Below are 19,435 nucleotides of genomic sequence, written 5' to 3'. Positions count from 1 at the left end.
TTCCTTCTACGATTTATCAATACAATTAAACTTAATTATAAATGATTACAAAAGTTCCACATGATTTAACCAACCAGAAGGCTTAATAAAGCAGATTAGAAAGTGTAAATGTATTATTGCTTGTATGTATTTTATGTATTATGGAACTGTTAGCTTAGCTTATTAACAGTTAACAGAATTCGGAGATGCTAGGCAGAACAACAAACTCCCAAACTAGTTCTTGTAGTAATTTGTTGTTGTTGTTTTTTTTAAATGTATTTGGTGGATGTAAAATTGTTTATTTTATTGATAAATCTTGTAAAACAATAATAAATTCCAAAATTATCATATTTTAAGTTCTTAAATATGGTTTAGCTAAAACGCTAAATCACAGCTACACTGCTAACTGAACTACAATAGTGAACTGTTTTTAGCAACAATCTCCCAGTCTCACTTTGACACGTTCTTCAGGAAGCAAAACAAACAGGACGTTTTTGTTGTGACAAGAGTTGCTGCTTGTAAGCTAATTGTATGCTAATGTTAGCTAATCCAAGCACAGGTTGTGGAAAATCCATCATTTAAAAAGTGGAATTAAAAAAAAAAATATATGAGTAGTTCCTCGCATCTCTTTTCTGATTTTATTGATGGATTGTTTGTCCACATTGTAGGCGTATATCACCACCTGCTGTGCAAAAGTCTGACCCTTTTAAACTCCTCTAGGACCATGGTGGATGATAAAAGAACATTACACAAAACAACATGAAATGCAAACATGCACAGTACAAATGATAAAAAGTGCACAACATACAACCAGGATGATAGACACAAAACTAACAGAACAGTGAAGGCATGTACTACACAGAATATGCATACTGCATTGTGACGAGTGGCCGGCTCCCCGTAATAGAAAGGTAAGCAGATGACCATCTTGGGTTCCCCAGGGACCTTTCATCTGCTTACGTCACTGGCCATGGGAGCGCCTGTATCCCATGATCTCACGACCGAAACATTAATAAGGTTGAAAAGGGGATTATTAGTTTTAGCAGTGTTTGTATACAGTGAGATGTGTTTGAGTAATGTAGCGCATAGTGCATTTTGTGTTCGAGTTGTAATGAGATGACTTTCAACGAGTGGGAGGGATCTGCCGTATATCAGATCTGGGCTCTTTTTCCACGATCTTGTAATTTACACAAGAGCTATTCTCCTAAATAAAAGAGCATTATGTTTCCTTACGTCTCGCTGACACCACAGTATACTGGAAGATATGAAACATACTGTAGTGTATAAGGTACTCAGCAAACGAGCTTATAGTATACTGTGGATAAACATTGCAGTTATATAGGTAGTAAAGATGGACAAAATGATGAGTATATTATTAGTTAAATATAAGATGCAGCAAGAATGTGCAGAAAATTGTGTGTGTGTAGGGGGTTGTTAATGGATTGTTTGTCCACATCGTAGCCGTAAACCACCACCTGCTGTGCAAAAGTCTAACCCCTTTAAGCTCCTCTAGGACTATAGTGCATCATAAAAGAACAGAGTACTACACAAGAGTACATGAAGTGCAGATGTGCAAACACAAGTACAAATGATTTAAAAATATGCAACCAGGACAATAGACACAATACAATAACAGAACTGTGAAGGAGGCACGTACAGTACACTGTCCAGAATAAGAATACTGTATATTCAATGATATGTAACACACTATAGTGTATAAGGTAATCAGGGAATGAGCTTATAGTATACTGTGGATAAACATTTCAGTTATATTAGTAGTGATGATGGACAAAATGATAATTATATTATTGGTTAAATATATGATGCAGCAAAAACGTGCAGAAAATTCTTCACAAAGATGCAAGGCGGAGGTGGTACCAGTTAGTGTCTGGCATTGACAACCTGGATGTTCTGGATGGCAGCAGGATGGGAAAAATGCTTGTGTGAGTGGTCGGTGGGGTCAGATGCAGCCTGTGTGGTAAATGTTCATGATAGAGGGAAAAGAAACAACAACGGTCATAGTTCAATTGTCTCTATACACACCACAACCAGAATCGTAATCATGTGATGTGTGATTTTGAAGCTGTGGGTAAATATAATCATTGCACAGAGTGTGTTTATTTTCCAGATCACACTCTGTAATTTTCCACCAGGGAAACACTTGACTTCTTGGTCTGCAAGCTTCCCGACAGAGTCTCTCATTGTCTCTTTATCTTGGTTCTGAGCTCCCACACATGCACACTTTGCTTATCAATCCCTTTTAGGTGGATATGAACTTTATGAAGAAGATTCCTCCAAACGCCGAGGCTTCCAACGTGCTGGTTGGTGAAGTGGATTTTCTGGAGCGGCCCATCGTAGCCTTTGTTCGTCTCTCGCCCGCTGTACTGCTCACAGGACTCACAGAAGTGCCTGTGCCAACCAGGTTAGACACAAACACACAAACCACATTAAGATTTGACTCTTTGACTGCACTTTATGCAAAAATATGTGGATGAGTCTGAAGGAGGTCAGTGGTGAAGACTACAGAGGTGATCGCTACCACGCTGGTTCTGTACCCAAGTGCAAAACGATTGGAGAACCTAAAAAAACTGTAGAGCGTCAAGGCTGAGTGTCAGCTGAAGTAAATGACCACAAATGTAACCCCTGAGATGTGTAGTCCATTACAATGTGCTAGTTAAAATGTCATTCCTATACCATTGGCACTAATTTGAAGTTGCCTGCCCTCTTTGAGGCTGTAACAGCCTCCGCTCTTTTGTCAAGGCATTACAAATATATCCCAAAAGTGCTGAAAAGTGTAGGGATCAAGGCTCCAGCATACAAATTGTACACAGGTTTGCTGACATCAGTGGGGGGCCTACACAGAGCCTTGATACCAATCCTCAAGCCTCAAAGAGGGCAGGCAACTTCATATTAGTGCCCATGGTATAGAAATGGCATTTTACACAGTAGCTGTCACTGTGTATCAGACAGAGGGGACAGTGAGTGAGAGAGAAGAAGGAAATCATATTCGTAAAGTATTCTTTCTTTCGTGCAATTACACATACAAAATACAATACCTTTGAAATAAAGAAGGAAAAAATAGAGAAATATAAGAGTTATTGTTGTTTCTGGTAGATGTATTATGGTGTATGGTACAGCACACGTACTGTACTGAATGTGTGTTTTTTATGTACAGTACTACTATGTATTATTGTTTATTATTGTTTATTACAGTAATGTCTATTCTATAATTTAAGGGAAAATATACTTGTATTTATAACAAAAAAACACCATTTAAGACATTAGAAAGGTTAGGTAAGGGGGGGGGGGGTTGGGAGGTCTGGCACGGATTAATTCTATTTACATGATTTCTTATGAGAAAAATAGGTTTAACTAACCAACATTTTGACTTAAGAACAGCCCTTTGGAACCAATTAAATTCGTAAGTCAAGGGTCGACTGTACTTAATTTCAATGTGTACTCAGGCCACCTCTGTCAGCTGACCAGCACCCTAGCAGGCTTGCACATGTGAAGCCACCAGCCACATTTGTATAATGGGCTGTGCCAAATTTTTAAAAAGAGTTTCAGCAAGAATGCCAGCTGTGTCTGTTGAATGCCTGGCCAGGCCGGTGACACAGACCAGACTCGAATAACAGATTGCTTGCGAATCACAGGGTGCTGTGCCACCCAAGCACCTGATTATGTCTTAATAAATAAACTTTTAGACTGAAGCAGACATGAAATGTCCAACTAACACTTTTTTTTTTAATTTCACCCAGTATAAATATGAACGTTTTTGTTAGATCACATTTGCTTTTGTTAAATCACTGATTTTCTATGTGCCTGCCAGGTTCTTGTTTCTGTTGCTGGGGCCACATGGAAAAGGAGCTCAGTACCACGAGATTGGGCGCTCCATGGCTACGCTGATGACAGATGAGGTGAGATTTACTAATGGAACATAACTAATTCACACACAATACAGAGGGCAATCTTCAATAAGCTTGCTAAACTTAATTTAGGTTTATATTAAAACCATGCTAAGTACACAGATGACAAAATGCAAAATACTTAATTTGATAATGGATTTAGGATGATCCTTTAACATGTTTTCAGAGACAGTGAGTCATCTGCACTTCCATGCCCCCCTGCTGGCCATTAATGGCAAGTCTGGTGAGCATGATACTGCAATCTGCGCCCCCTGTTAGCTACACTTAGAATAAGTTCTAGGTTTTTAGCTGTCTGTGGCAAAATACCAAATTGGCTGTATTTATATAGACACACTAGTATGTTTTCAATTCATTCTTGTAGACACAACTGTAGAAAACAATAAAATGTCAGGACTGCTGAAATTTGTCTTAAAGTAAATGTAAAGTTTTGACTTTAAATGTAATACCCATAATACTATAGGTTTATGGTTTAGGCTTGGGTTAGAGATAGGGTTATAGTGTCGAGCTGTCCCCTCTCAGGTGTGTTTTTACCGCTGCGCCACCTGAGTGGCTTTATTTTATCCTTTTGAAGCATTTGCACTTGGGATTTATTCATTTTTGTAGGTGCTGGGCTTTGCCTACCCACCCCATTACAAATCTAAGAGTACAGAAGGAAAACTACATAGCTGAAAAAATGATGCAAAGTCTTATGGAAAGCTTTTACAAAAAAGTATTATATTTGGTACGATATGATATATGATAAGATATTATGTAGGTACTCGGGTGTTGCCATACTAAAGTAAACAAGCCCACTACCACTGAGATTTCAGGATCCATGGTCTGTATCTCACTTGTGCTATCGGCCGGTCAGGTGACTGCACAGATAAGACTGGCTAATGTCTGAATGGGGTAGATGGCCAAAACTGCCTAGCCATTAGGAGGTGCACTTGTCAGCGCACTTTCAGTGCTAGCACCAGACACAGATAAAAAATAAGGGTTGTGTCAGGAAGGGCATCCAGTGTAACAACTGTCCCAAGTCTGATATGCAGACCAGATGCGCTGTAGCGACCCTTAAAATACAGGAGCAGCTAAAAGAAAAAAATATTATGTTATGTAACTCATAGTTTCATACCATTAGGCATATTTTTTGCTTTAATGTATCTTGAGCTGTTGTAATAACGAAACTTCCCTGTGGGATTAATAAAGTGATGTGATCTATCTATCTATCTATCTATCTATCTATCTATCTATCTATCTATCTATCTATCTATCTATCTATCTATCTATCTATCTATCTATCCATCTATCCATCCATCCATCCATCCATCCATCCATCCATCCATCCATCCATCCATCCATCCATCCATCCTCTGGCAAACGTCTTTAAACTGCTAACAAATTATTATGTTATATTTCACTCTTTGGACTAGAATACAAATGGGATTGTGTATTTTTAGTAGTTGCCCTCCAGGCTGTAAAACACTTCTCAAATTTAGATTGCATCAACTACTGATCATTTAAATCTTGTCTTAGGCTTATGGCTGTGACTGAACTGCATTATTTTGTGTGAATAGTTATTTCTTGTACTTTTTTTATATTGTACCTTTTGTTATTCAATTGACCTTCAGTCTGTTTGCACTGTAATGCAAGTTTATTATTTTTAAAGCACTTTTTGAGTAATTCAGTATTTACTTTTTGTAATTCAGATGTGTTATACATGTCAACATAATTAAATTACACATTAAATGAAAATATATTTACACTGCATATAAAACTGGATTCATAAATGCAAGTGACACTGAGAATTTTACTGATTAGCTGAATGTCTAATTAACACAGAATTCAATAAAATAATGAGTAGTTTTAATGTTACTGTTTGTCTCTGTCCTACGCTGACAGATATTCCATGACGTGGCGTACAAAGCTCGGGACCGGGTGGATCTGCTTTCTGGTATCGATGAGTTTTTAGACCAGGTGACTGTTTTACCTCCGGGAGAGTGGGACCCCACCATCCGCATCGAACCCCCCAAGAATGTCCCGTCACAGGTCAGAGGTCATTGTGAGCTTGCCCAAATCTGTGTGTATGCTAAATGTTAGTATTTGATACAATTTTATAGGCCTGCTGAAACTTATACATATATAAACCCAGGTTAATAACCACTCAAGGTTTTTAGGCTGCCGGTCTGGATTTAATGGCATTTGTCTGTCAATGCTTAATGTTGCAGTGAGTTTCGACAGTTCTTGGATTTTCTTTTGTTGGCGGCTTATTGCAACAAATCTGTAGAAATTTGGAATTGTGAATGTTTCGTCTTAAATGCAGTTGCACGTAGTTGTTTGTTTCAGAAAAAAAAAATGCTCATTTGCGAAACAGAATATACAGACTACAGATTTAAAATGATACAATTTTATTTTACATTGAATTGATGATTGGACTTAAATGCAAATTAATAAGCATTAAAAATGTTTCTACAGGTCATTCACACATTCACTTCAACTAAAATGTTTTCTGAACATACTTGGAATTATTTAGGCAAGCAATGGAAAATCAGCATAAATAAATTCTAATTTAATTTAATGTAGATGTCTAATTACATCTAAACAGAGTTTATAAGGGTCATGGTGCTAATCAATAATGGTAAGTTGTGGCTGTCTTTAGTGTTACATGCTAGTAAGTTTCTGTCTACTATTAATGAAAAGTGTGTACAGTGGTACCTTGTAAGTCAACGTCCCCCAAACTTGAAATCTTTAAAACTTGACGCCCTTCATCGAGAAATTTGTACCCTTAAACTCGATGTTTCCCTTAAACTGGACGTGTGTGCGACTGTCACTTTGTTCAGTGATTGGCTTGAGCGGTGCAGATTTATGCTATGATAATGCTTTGCTATCATTGCAAAATGAAAGCGCATGGTAAACAGCAGCACCGCGACCCAGCATAAAATAATTACCACTGCTTACCTGAGCTTCTCTTCTTCAAATTGAGACCAGATCTAAATCCATGTGTTGTTCCATTAGGGATATAATCCACTCGTTTTTCTTCTTGGTGGCCATCTTGTATGTGTTCAGAATATTTTCAGAATAATTCCAGTACATATAAATCCATATTCAACCGTGTTTGTCTATCTAACTAACGGAAACCAAACAAATGAACTGATTCATGGAGTTGTTTACACACGACACCATAATGAAATAGAGTGAGCAAAACAAATTAATCTTTACAATAGACAAGAGCACAGCTCCCGATTCTATTCCAATTAATAATTTGTTTGAAAGGAGTCGTTTCAGAGTGATTCAGTTTACTCAGTGATTCAGTTTGCTTTTTCACAGACTGAGGTGTAGAAATGGGGGAGGGTAAATTTCATGTGTATGGACAGAGTCTGACAAAGCTTTAGAGCCAAAAAGGCACAAATGTGTTGATTAATGACACTATAAAGTACAAATAATTAATCTTACATATTTGTTCTGCAATATACTGCAAATACTTAAATAAAGAAGTACAGGTAAAGTGCAGGTTTTATTGTATTTTTATACTGATTTTCTAACTGTTTTTCAATTGTATTTCAGTGTTTTTTATACTACATTTGTGGTATTTTCAGTGAATATGTGTCAAAAACAACCCCAATATTATACATTACCCTAAAATATATGCAGTTCCATGGGACAATGGGACGCGTTAACTGGTTTTCCATACATCCTTATGGAAAAAAATACCTGAAACTCAACGTCTTTTAAACTCAATGCCACTCCCAGAACCAACTGGCGTTGAGTTTCAAGGTACCATTGTATGTTGCTGTTGAGCTGCCATCTATATGTTGCAGATTAAGAGAAAGAGGCCGTCACAGCCCAACGGCACAGTGACTCCTACTGAGCTGAACCAAGAGGAGGAACACCACACTGGACCTGAGCTACAGAGGACTGGACGGTGAGGCTATACACAACTCACACATACACATAGACACATATACAAACACACACTACCACACATGACCAAAAAACACATGCAGACAAACACATGTGTATAACAATATGTATTAGAAAGAGCCTCAGAGTACTGGAAGGTGAGACTGCATGAAAACCAACCAGCAAAGTAGGTAGAACTTTAGGAGCACTTAAAAATTGTTGAACTGATGTAGGCCAAACACACTGCTATCTTTTTAAAAATAAAAATTATTATTTCAAGTCTATCCACACCATCTCTGTTGGGTTCAAGTCAACTTCAACTAAGTTAACTTTCTCTTGTATTCTGGGCAATTGTTCTGCTACATAACCAAATTATGATTTAATTTATGCCTTAGCTCATTGACAGATGATCATGTGTATTTTTTAACATAAATTAATTTGTCCTTATTACTGAGTTGTCTAGGTTTTGGTTCAGCAAAGCACTTCCACACTAATAAACAACCAACGTGTTTAAATGTTGATATAATGATTTAAACACGAAATTGCTATTTTTGCTTCTTGCCAGACAGGATTAGATGCTTGTTGTGTGGAATGTTTTAATTATGATCAGTCTGGGCCGCTCAGGTGGCGCAGCGGTAAAAACACACTCTGGAACCAGAGCTGGGATCTCGAATACATCATATCGAACCTCAGCTCTGCCTATCGGCTAAGGCTGAGTGACCACGTGAACAACGATTGGCCTGTTGTTCAGATATGGGCAGGACTAAGCTGGAGATGGTCTCTCTATTATGACTGGTGCAATTATGACCTCTGCTGGCTGATTGATGGCGCCTGCACAGAGATGAGAAAAGAGTGCTCTTAGGGTGTGCCTCTCCGTACACAACGCTGAGCTGCACTGCACTCGTCAAAGTGCAGGTGATAAAGTGCATACGGCATGCTGCCCACATGTCGGAGGGGGCGTGAGTTAGCTTAGTTCTCCTCAATCAGAGCATTGGTGGAGAGGAAGCATGACGCAATCGGGCAATTGGATGCGCTAAAAAGAGAGAAAAGGGGAGAAAATGCATAAAGAATATACATATATATATATATATATATATATATATATATATATATCTTTAAAAAACACGTTATATAACTGAAAGAGGGTGAGAATTGAACCAAATGAATATGCACAGCCAACCTTTCATCTCCTCCACTATTTACTGCGAGCACTGTCTGAATTCAGCAGACTCTGATAAGCCCTTTCATACAGATTTGTCTTACTTTAGCATTGTAAAGGTCTGCTGGGGAAAGATAGTGCACTCACACACACACACACACACACACACACACACACACACATTGCATTGATATGGTCTTCCATTATGTACTACATCAGGTTTATATGCTCGCATTTGCTATTGGTACTGGCTTCTTTTTCTGAGCTGTATAGCACTAAGCTAATAACACTTCCTCTGTTTTGTAAAAGAAGAAACCTGGCTCCACAGACTTGTCTTGTCAGTGCTAATAAAATAACCTCTAGCTCAACCACATTTAATTAGCAACACTTGTTGCTAATTAACACTTGAGCAACACTCGCGTCCCAACCAAGTTCCTTCTGCCTTGTGCCCAGTGTTTCTAGGTGAAACCTGACCTGCCACAACCCTGAGCAGCATAAAACGCTAGCTGAAAAAAAAAATAAATAAAATAAAAGTAGCAAGGCTACATAAAAAAAAAAAATTTAAATCTTAAAAGTACCATGAAATGAATACAGTATATACTGTATGTAAAATCATATGGATTATGAGCTTTTCACCTCAACTGTACATGATAAAAATTTGATTTATGTAACTAGTTGTAGTTTAGTTTAAGCTGCATTGTCAAAGCTAGATTTCTGACTAGTTGCCATAGTAAATTAATTACAAAATGTCAAAAACAAATAATTTAATAATAATAACAAATAATAACAGGTTAATGTATAAAACTACATTGTCAGAACCAGCTAGTTTGCTAACAAATTACTGGAATAGAAAATGAACACTACATTGTTATAACCAATTCGTTTACTAACGAGTTATCAGAGAAAATGAACAAACTGCAGTGTTAGAATCAGCTAGTTTGCTAACACGTTACTAGAGAAAATTAACAAAGTACATTGTTAGAACCAGCTAGTTGTTAACAAGTTACAGAGGAAATGAACAAACTGTAGTGTTAGAATCAGCTAGTTTGCTAACATGTTACTAGAGAAAATTAACAAAGTACATTGTTAGAACCAGCTAGTTGTTAACAAGTTACAGAGTTAATTAACAAACTACATTGTTGAAACCAGCTACTACATTTTCATATTTATTTTGCAACAAAACAGTGAGTGATTTGTCTGTTACTGTCTTTCTCTGCACAATAAAGAAATAAAGAAACTTTTTAACCTGAAACAGATGTGAAATGTGTCAACATTTAGATCTATACTTAAGTAAAAAAAAACATTTTTGGATGAGTGTGTGTACTTTTACTTACAGTACGTAACAGCTTTGTTCACCTGGTCTGGTGTCTGCATGGGCATGACTGGCTAGTGTCAGAAGCGGGTGACCAAAACAGCTTAGCCATTGGGAGGTGCACTTGTCAGTGGACTCTTAGTGCTGGTCCCAAGCCCGGCCCCCTAAAATACAGAAGCATCCAAAATAAATAAAGAAATAAATGAAACATGTCCAGGTGGGTAGTGCAGAAGTAATACTCTCTCTCTCTCTCTCCTCTGCTCTGTGGTGTGCAGGATCTTTGGTGGGCTGGTAGAAGATATAAAGCGTAAAGCTCCGTTCTACTTGAGTGATGTGGTGGACGGGTTCAGTCTGCAGTGTGTGGCGTCTGTACTGTTCCTCTACTGCGCCTGCATGTCTCCTGTTATCACGTTTGGAGGACTGCTGGGAGAAGCCACCAAGAGCAACATTGTGAGTGATACACAGTAGCAAGTTATTAATTTGTGTCCAAAGTAATGAAGCTAGTAAATCTGTGCATGAATTATTGAATGTGTGTATTTGATGTAGACAAAAACTGTGTACCCACACATGCACCCAAAAATACTGATAATCTGTGGAGACTCAAAACACAATGTGTGTTTGGGTGAACAAACCTAGCCGACATTTCATCAGGTGACTTATGAGATGTGACAGTCGGGGTGCTAGAGAAAAACATGACCTCTAACCCTTAGCACAACCTCTTTTTTGTGTGTTTGCAAAAGATAATGTGTTTGTTTTCTCTCTTCCTGTTTTTCTCTCAGAGTGCTATTGAATCGTTGTTCGGAGCATCTCTGACAGGCGTGGCATTCTCTCTTTTTGCTGGGCAGCCCCTCACAATCCTGGGCAGTACAGGACCTGTACTCGTCTTTGAAAAGATTCTCTTCAAGTTCTGCGAGTGAGTCACTTCTATTTATTTTTGACTTTGTATTATTTTTGTCCTAAGCTAAATAAGTATGTCCATCACATGCACTCGTTAATTTAAGCGCACCTAAGTGGTGGTAGGGTTGGGGTTACCAACTCTAACACCACATGCCAGTACAAACCATCCAATATTTGATCTAGAAATTCCTGGTTCCAGTATTAAACCAGTGTCACATAATATTACACACAGTTTATTCCCAAATATTTAAGAATATTAACATATTTTCATGCAGTCTTCATAGAGTTAAATCAGACTTAAACTTGTGCACACATTGTCCTACATATTCTTCTTTCTTTTATTTTTATATTTATAAGTATATGTATATATCAGTTATAATCTATGCTATAGCTTTTGCCATTGCCATTTTATCAGCTCCACTTACCATATAGAATCACTTTGTAGTTCTACAATTACTGACTGTAGTCCATCTATTTCTCTAAATACATTTTCACCCTGTTCTTCAATGGTCAGGACCACCACAGATTAGGTATTGTTTAGGTGGTGGATCATTCTCAGCACTGCAGTGACACTGACATGGTGGTGGTGTGTTAGTGTGTGTTGTGCTGGTATGAGTGGATCAGACACAGCAGTGCTGCTGGAGTTTTTAAATACCGTGTCCACTCACTGTCCACTCCTACCTAGTTGGTCCACCTTGTAGATGTAAAGTCAGAGACGATCGCCCATCTATTGCTGCTGTTTGAGTTGGTCATCTTCTAGACCTTCATCAGTGGTCACAGGGTGCTGTTGGCTGGATATTTTTGGTTGGTGGACTATTCTCAGTCCAGCAGTGACAGTGAGGTGCTTAAAAACTCCATCAGCGCTGCTGTGTCTTATCCACTCATACCAGCACAACACACACTAACACACCACCACCATGTCAGTGTCACTGCAGTGCTGAGAATGATCCACCACCCAAATAATACCTGCTCTGTGGTGGTGCTGTGGGGGCCCTGACCATTGAAGAACAGGGTGAAAGCAGGCTAAAATGGTATGTAGAGAAACAGATGGACTACAGTCAGTAATTGTAGAACTACGAAGTGCTTCTATATGGTAAGTGGAGCTGATGAAATGGACAGTGAGTATAGAAACAAGGAGCTGATTGGTGTATATACTACTTCTGTTATTATTATTTTTAGTTTCAGTTCATCCATGCTATACTGTCAAATGCACAAATTGCACTATTTTAAATGTATTATTACTATTTTATTCTATTTCTTTTAATTTTGCATACCATATATTGTATATAACTAACAGGTCTGTTAGTTACCTTTTTAGTCCTATTCTGGTCCCCTGTAGGAACAGTTATTGTTACATGAAAATGTCTAGGAGCAACAACTTCTTGGCCACAAGGAGGTTAGCTAAAAGGCACACAGTAAAAAGTACACAGGGACATCCAGCCCATAGTTACAGCAGTCACTACAGAGTTGCAAACAGCCTCTAAAAGAAACATCAGCATAAAAATGTTTTTGTTTGGAGCTGTATCAGGTTTCCATTTAGCAGAAGCACAAACTCAGACGCTCTCACCTCGTACATTGATAAAGTATGCTAGCCCACTATCTCTAAAAGGTTCTGGGGTTTAAATCTCAGTAGTCAACCTAGGTGTTTGGAGGTGCACTTGTCCCAAAGCCTGAATAAAAATAGGAGGGTTGAGTCAGGAAGGGCATCCAGGGTAAAAACTGTGCCAAGACTCAAATGTGGACCAGACCCCTAAATACGGAAGCACCCGAAAGAAAAAATAAAGCAGCAGCACTGATTTCAGAGGTCTGCACACACAGTACCAAATGTCTACTTGAATGTGGTAAAGAACACCACGACTGGACTTTTAAGCTGTTCAAACTCATTCTCTGGAGTCGCATCCACATTCTGGCAGTGTTTGAAGGGCCCCAGGTGTTGAACTTACAAATTAAAACTGGAATGTCAACTTCATTTAATGGTTTTCACTAAATGAAATCCATACAGTCATGTTTCAAATTTTGGTGAAGAGCATTTCCAAAAGATTAAGGATGGTACAGCTGTTTGTGTATGTAGTATCATGAGTGACAGAGAGAAATAAATATTGCTAATTCTATTTCTTGTGTCCTGCTGTAGGGATTATGAGATGTCCTATCTGTCTCTACGAGCCTGTATTGGTCTGTGGACGGCGTTCCTCTGTATTGTTCTGGTTGCTACAGATGCCAGCTCACTGGTGTGTTACATCACACGGTTCACAGAGGAAGCGTTCGCCGCGCTCATCTGCATCATTTTCATCTATGAAGCTCTGGAGAAACTACTGCACTTGGGACACACGTATCCCATCAACTCACACATCGAACTGGATAACCTCACACTCTACAGGTACACACACACTCACACAGAGATAAACAAACACAAGCGTTGTAAAGAGAAGTTGTATTGAAGCGTCCTGACTCTATATTTTTCTTTTACCGTCTCATGTAGTTGTCAGTGCTCAGCTCCCAGTCAAGCTCCCAATGAGACCCTGCAGGTTTGGAACTCCACAGGGTACACCTCAGATTCAGTACCATGGAATCAGCTCAATGTTTCGGTCAGTACTCAGATTTTAATCTTTTATAATATAATATAAGCTTTTACTTCAACATTTTACATTACTACAATGGCATTATTTTTACTCCTGGTCAGCCATAACATTAAAACCACCTCCTTGTTTCTACACTCACTGTCCATTTTATCAGCACCACTTATCATATAAAAGCACTTTGTAGTTCTACAATTACTGACTGTAGTCCATCTGTTTCTATTTATGCTTTGTTATCCCCCTTTCATGCTGTTCTTCAATGGTCAGGACCCCCACAGGACCACCACAGAGCAGGTATTATTTAGGTGGTGGATCATTCTCAGCACTGCAGTGACACTGACATGGTGGTGGTGTGTTAGTGTGTGTTGTGCTGGTATGAGTGGATCAGACACAGCAGCCCTGCTGGAGTTTTTAAATACCGTGTCCACTCACTGAACACTCCAGGTATTAGACACTCCTACCTAGTTGGTCCACCTTGTAGATGTAAAGTCAGAGACGATCACTCATCTACTGCTGCTGTTTGAGTTGGTCATCTTCTAGACCTTCATCAGTGGTCACAGGATGCTGCCCACAGGGTGCTGTTGGCTGGATATTTTCGATTGGTGGACTATTCTTAGTTCAGCAGTGACAGTGAGGTGTTTAAAAACTCCAGCAGTGCTGCTGTGTCTGATCCACTTATACCAGTACAACACACACTAACACACCACCACCATGTCAGTGTCACTGCAGTGCTGAGAATGATCCGCCACCCAAATAATACCTGCTCTGTGGTGGTCCTGTGGTGGTCCTGACCATTGAAGAACAGCATGAAAGGGGGCTAACAAAGCATAAAGAGAAACAGATGGACTACAGTCAGTAATTGTAGAACTACAAAGTTCTCCTATATAGTAATTGGAGCTTATAACATGGACAGTAAGTGTAGAAACAAGGAGGTGGTTTTAATGTTATTGTTGATTGGTGTAAACATAGTGTCTTCCTGTGTAGTTGCAATTTGTTATATTACTGTATAATAGTTATTGTCACTACATAGTCAATATTCTTATTTTATTTTGCTCTTTTTTATCTTCTCTAACTGTATTTACTCTATGCTGGAGCTTCAGTAACACTTAAATTTTCCCCATTGGGATCATAAAAGGAATCTTATCTTATCAGCAGGTCCTGGGTCTGCCCAGTAAATACCTTTATAGTGCTTTTCGACCAGAAGAACTCTGTTCGGGTTTTTTTAAACCTCTATATTTATTTTTTTTAGAGAACCATTCCGTGGGTGTTTCGCAACGGCAGTAAAGAGTAGTAACAAGGTGACGGAGCATGTAGATTACCTGCAAGCATTTGTGCTGTGGTAATAGTTTGTTTTTATGCAAAAAGCATCGGTCAACTATTGGTGATGAGAAGACGTAGAAGGCGACTTTGTTCCTCGTGTTTGCCGCCATTGTTGCTTTCTCTAGTGCATTCACATTGGAAACATAAATGTAAGCCTCTGCGCACATTGCCGGTTTGCTCAATGCTTGGCTTGAGTGGTGCAGTAAAACATCACCAAAGTGTTCCAAGGACACAAACATCCATCTGTGTGAAATAACCATCAAATCCACTCTAAAAGCTTCCACATATATACTATAGTGATGGTTTCACTTTTAAGCTTACTTTTAAATCCTACTTTTTTGGTGGAAAAGCACTAAATCGACTCAAAATCAAGTTCGTGAACCGTAACTGAGCCCGTTTCACGTCAGTTGAAAAAAGCTATTTGTGGACTGGGACTGGAACTGTAAGGGTAAATGTTCATCATGATACATGGGTCTAAGGGGAGAGATCAGTCAAAAAGAGTTCCTATAGACCTTTCGAAAAGATACAAATAAGATTAAGTGTTAGTGGGGTGATGTTCACAGGCCATTGTCAGGAGTCCAGACCCCCATAAGTCAATTGGGTACAGGTGGGCTAACCACCTGTATGATGAAAGGTAGAAGTTGGCCAATGCCAGTCAGTCAGCAAACATGTTGTTCAATTTTAGACTGACTAGATCTTGGAAATGACAGCATTTACTAGACACAATTAAAAATCCTAGACATTGCTTCAGTGTTGCGTTTACCCTGCTCTTCCACCAGTGTGAGCCAGAGCGATACACCAAATACAAATTTCAGAGGCACAAACAGCAGCTTTATCTGTAAAAGGGAATGCCATTTAATTAAAGTAAGGCTGCATTTACATGATAAGCATTTTGCATTTTGTTCACTACGGGGGAGGACGCATGTTGCCACTTACTGCGACATTTATGCCTTTCATACGATAAGTGGAAAAAACGCTTTCTGCTGGCTGTGCCGCTAAGTGCCAAGCATGAAAACAATACACAATATTAACTGATAGTGCTGACAGTTTATTTGCATACAGTTTTGTATGACATGTATTTTAATTCATACAAGGAAGACTTGAGAGGAAAAAAAGGGACGGTGTTCATGAAGCCCTGTTGCTTCAATGAAAGGGTGCATTAAATCTTAATAAATAGCTACAAATGATGCCAGGATTAGAAAACGAAGGGTCGCAGTGACATTCAGTTTCTTCCAGGAATGTCTACTTCATATAAAAATTCTTTGAAGCAAAAACTGATTGACCGAGTGTGGGTACAATACCACTGAACAACAATAAAACAATCGAACCAGGACACAAATAGGGGAGTGTAATGGCTCCCGAAAAATCAAAGGGAAAAATCTTTGGAATAAAGGAGACAAAAGACCAGGAGTAAAGCATGTGAAGAAAATTAATTTGCATTTAGGTACAACATAACTTAAATGATCCTAAATGAGCTACTTAATCCACCAGTGGATTAAAACCTAAAAGTTCATAAGAGAAAAGGGGAAAGATTTGGATTGAGGGAAAGATTTTGGTGTATTACTCCCAGATCAGACCATCTGATAATGTAAGAAGCTTTAGTGTTGTCCTGGATAACCAGCTGACCTTCTCTTCTAATGTAGCCAACATGACAAGATCGTGCCGGTTCCTCCTCTACAACAACAAGAAGTTTCTGCCATTTCTCTCCATTGAAGCTACTTGTCCAGTCAACCTAAACACTGCCACATCACCCCACTGCTGAGTTCTCTTCACTGGCTTCCTGTAGCTGCACACATTCAGTTTAAAACACTGATGCTTGCCTACAAAGCCAAAAATGGACCAGCCCCAAGCTACCTTTGTGGTCTAATAAAACCCCACTCTGTACCACGCAACCTCCGAGCCACTAGTCTCGCTTGACTTGATCCTCCACTTACCCAAAAATGTAAATGTAAATGAATCAGAAAAAGGTGACAGAGAGAGAGAGAGAGAGAGAGAGAGAGAGTAGACTCAGTCTTGAGTGGGGTCACCTGTATGCTTATAAAGGGTTCTCCAAGGTGTAGTTGATTACACTAAATAAAATGCAGGTAATGCTTTAAAGTGTAGTTCACATCTGAATTGTATTTGCATCAACCTCATGATTCACCCCATTCAGCATGAATTAAAGGGACAGTGGTAGCCTTGTTGGTAGAATTTTAAGCTATTGATCAGACTAAAACACACAAAGTAAAAAACATACATAGAAACAACGAGCATTCAGTTTTAGTAGTCACTACAGAGTTCCAAAGAGTCTTTAAAAGCAATATCAGCATAAAAAACTGCTTGTTTGGAGCTTCCTGTATGAGGTTTCTATGGCTTGGCAGCAGCACAGACTCTGAGGTGCTCGGGTGGCACAGCGATAAAGAACGCTAGCCTACTATCACTGAGAGCCGAGAATCCAGGTTTTAATCTCAGTGGTGCTACCAACCGGTTAGCCTTTTGCACGAATGCTGAATGATTGGCTAATGTCCAAGGGGATTGGCCAAAAAACCTAGCCATTTGGAGGTGCACTGATCTTAAAGCCTGAATAAAAGTAGGAAGGTTAAGTCAGGAAGGGTATCTGAGGTAAAAACTTTACCAGATCTCAGACCAGATCCGCAGTGGAGAGTATTTCTTCAATACATTTTTCACTATGTTTGAATACTGTCTATTGACCAAGACCCCTAAGCCTCTCAGCTCCAGGGATGCAGTACAATGGCAGACCCTGCACTTGACCCCAGCTTCTAAACAAAGTGGGATTTGTGGTAAAATAATTAATTGTACTATATATGTATGTATGAGAAATAAAGGCATTGCATCTGTCCCAGATTATTATTACTGCATTAGTATGGAAATGTATAAAACTAAATGTCTCTGTTTCCCCTAGTTCATGGAATATTTGTCCACTTGGGGCATGGGGTAGGTAAAAATCTAAGGCTTTCTAATTCAGATGGGGAATAGGGTAGAGGTTAACTTGGGAAGGAGACAACCTAGTGGTCTCTGTCCACTTTAAGCATTGAGTAGGTGTTGAGAGTCTTTGGTGTTTGGGGTCAGTGGTACTATGAATGATGTGATCCTCCTGGCTAAGGCCTGGCATCACAATTTTTATTACAGGCCCTTCATCACAGTTAGGATGTAGAACTAACTACTTGTTTTCTGTGTATTTGTAGATGTGTAACTTCCTGCATGGTGAGTTTGTAGGCCCAGCATGTGGAAGCCATGGACCCTTCATCCCTGATGTGCTTTTCTGGTCCGTCATCCTCTTTTTTACCACATTCTTTCTCTCCTCCTTGCTCAAGCAATTCAAAACAGAGAGATACTTCCCCACCAAGGTACACACACATCAGCTCTGCTTACACTTGCTCCCAAAAAACAGATCCAATAATTACTCACAAATAAAGGCGTTAGATAGACTGAAGCACTTCTGTAAATTGCTCTAGATAAGAGTGTCTGCTAAATGCTGAAAATGTAAATGTGAATGCAAATGTGTGTGCGTTTGTGTAGGTGCGGTCCACTATAAGTGACTTTGCAGTATTTTTGACTATAATGGTGATGGTTTTGGTGGATTATCTAGTGGGAATTCCATCTCCAAAGCTCAACGTGCCTGATCGCTTTGAGGTATACCCCTGCCCCAACACACCCACATACACACACATACACACACACACACTACAGATATGATTTAAGCTACAGAAATTACTAATATAATATACAGAAATGGCTAATATTATCCCTTCAGTGAAACATGATGGTGGTAGCATCATGCTTCTGGGGTGACAGTTTACTTTTCAACATGATAATGATCTGAAGAGCTTTTGAATGAACTGGAACATCAATTGAAGCTTTCTTGACCAACATCAATGCCCAGCCACACAGATGTCTTTTGACTGAATGGGCAAAAATTCCCACAGCCACGTGAAAAGCCTTTTCAGAAGTTTGTTTGTTGTTAACGCTAAAAAAGACCACAAAGAGGTCACTCTATTTTAATACCACTGGTTTTTGAAATGGGATGTCCAAGAAATTCATAGTCAGGTGTCCAAATACTATTGGCCATATAGTGTACTTTGAAGTGTTATTGCATTATCCTGTAGTGTACAGTATATTCAATTTTCCTGTGCTTTGCACCTGTGCCACTTGCTGGCTGAGGAAAGCCACAAGCTAGCACGAGCCTTCTCCAACGTGTAAAATCATCACCTCCACAAGCCAGCGCAACCCTTTATACTGGCCAGTGCCAGATTCTTACAGAGAAACTCAGCATGTGTGGAGGAACATGCTTATTTCTTCACTGCTTATGAGAGTATAAGAGTGAGTCGGCCTTGACCACACACCTAGATACTGTTGCAGTGGCAAGGAGTAGAATCAAAGCCCTTACCTC

At 39.2% G+C, this 19,435-nt stretch overlaps 1 protein-coding gene across 1 annotated transcript in view; it reads left to right on the top strand.

Moving 5' to 3' along the window:
- The window catches only part of LOC134303058 (sodium bicarbonate cotransporter 3-like), a 79,686-nt gene that overhangs the window by 41,162 nt on the left and 19,089 nt on the right, over nt 1-19,435 (top strand). Inside the window, exons 9-18 of the mRNA XM_062988355.1 lie at nt 2,244-2,401; nt 3,809-3,896; nt 5,784-5,930; nt 7,700-7,803; nt 10,528-10,702; nt 11,032-11,165; nt 13,281-13,526; nt 13,629-13,734; nt 18,231-18,392; nt 18,565-18,678. Coding sequence (XP_062844425.1) covers nt 2,244-2,401; nt 3,809-3,896; nt 5,784-5,930; nt 7,700-7,803; nt 10,528-10,702; nt 11,032-11,165; nt 13,281-13,526; nt 13,629-13,734; nt 18,231-18,392; nt 18,565-18,678 — 1,434 coding nt within the window. The remainder of the gene's footprint in view (nt 1-2,243; nt 2,402-3,808; nt 3,897-5,783; nt 5,931-7,699; nt 7,804-10,527; nt 10,703-11,031; nt 11,166-13,280; nt 13,527-13,628; nt 13,735-18,230; nt 18,393-18,564; nt 18,679-19,435) is intronic.

This window comes from Trichomycterus rosablanca, chromosome 1 (genome assembly GCF_030014385.1).
Source record: "Trichomycterus rosablanca isolate fTriRos1 chromosome 1, fTriRos1.hap1, whole genome shotgun sequence".
Classification (NCBI taxonomy): domain Eukaryota; kingdom Metazoa; phylum Chordata; class Actinopteri; order Siluriformes; family Trichomycteridae; genus Trichomycterus; species Trichomycterus rosablanca.
Note: the sequence above shows the minus strand (reverse complement) of the source record. Positions and strands in the feature narration are given on the sequence as shown.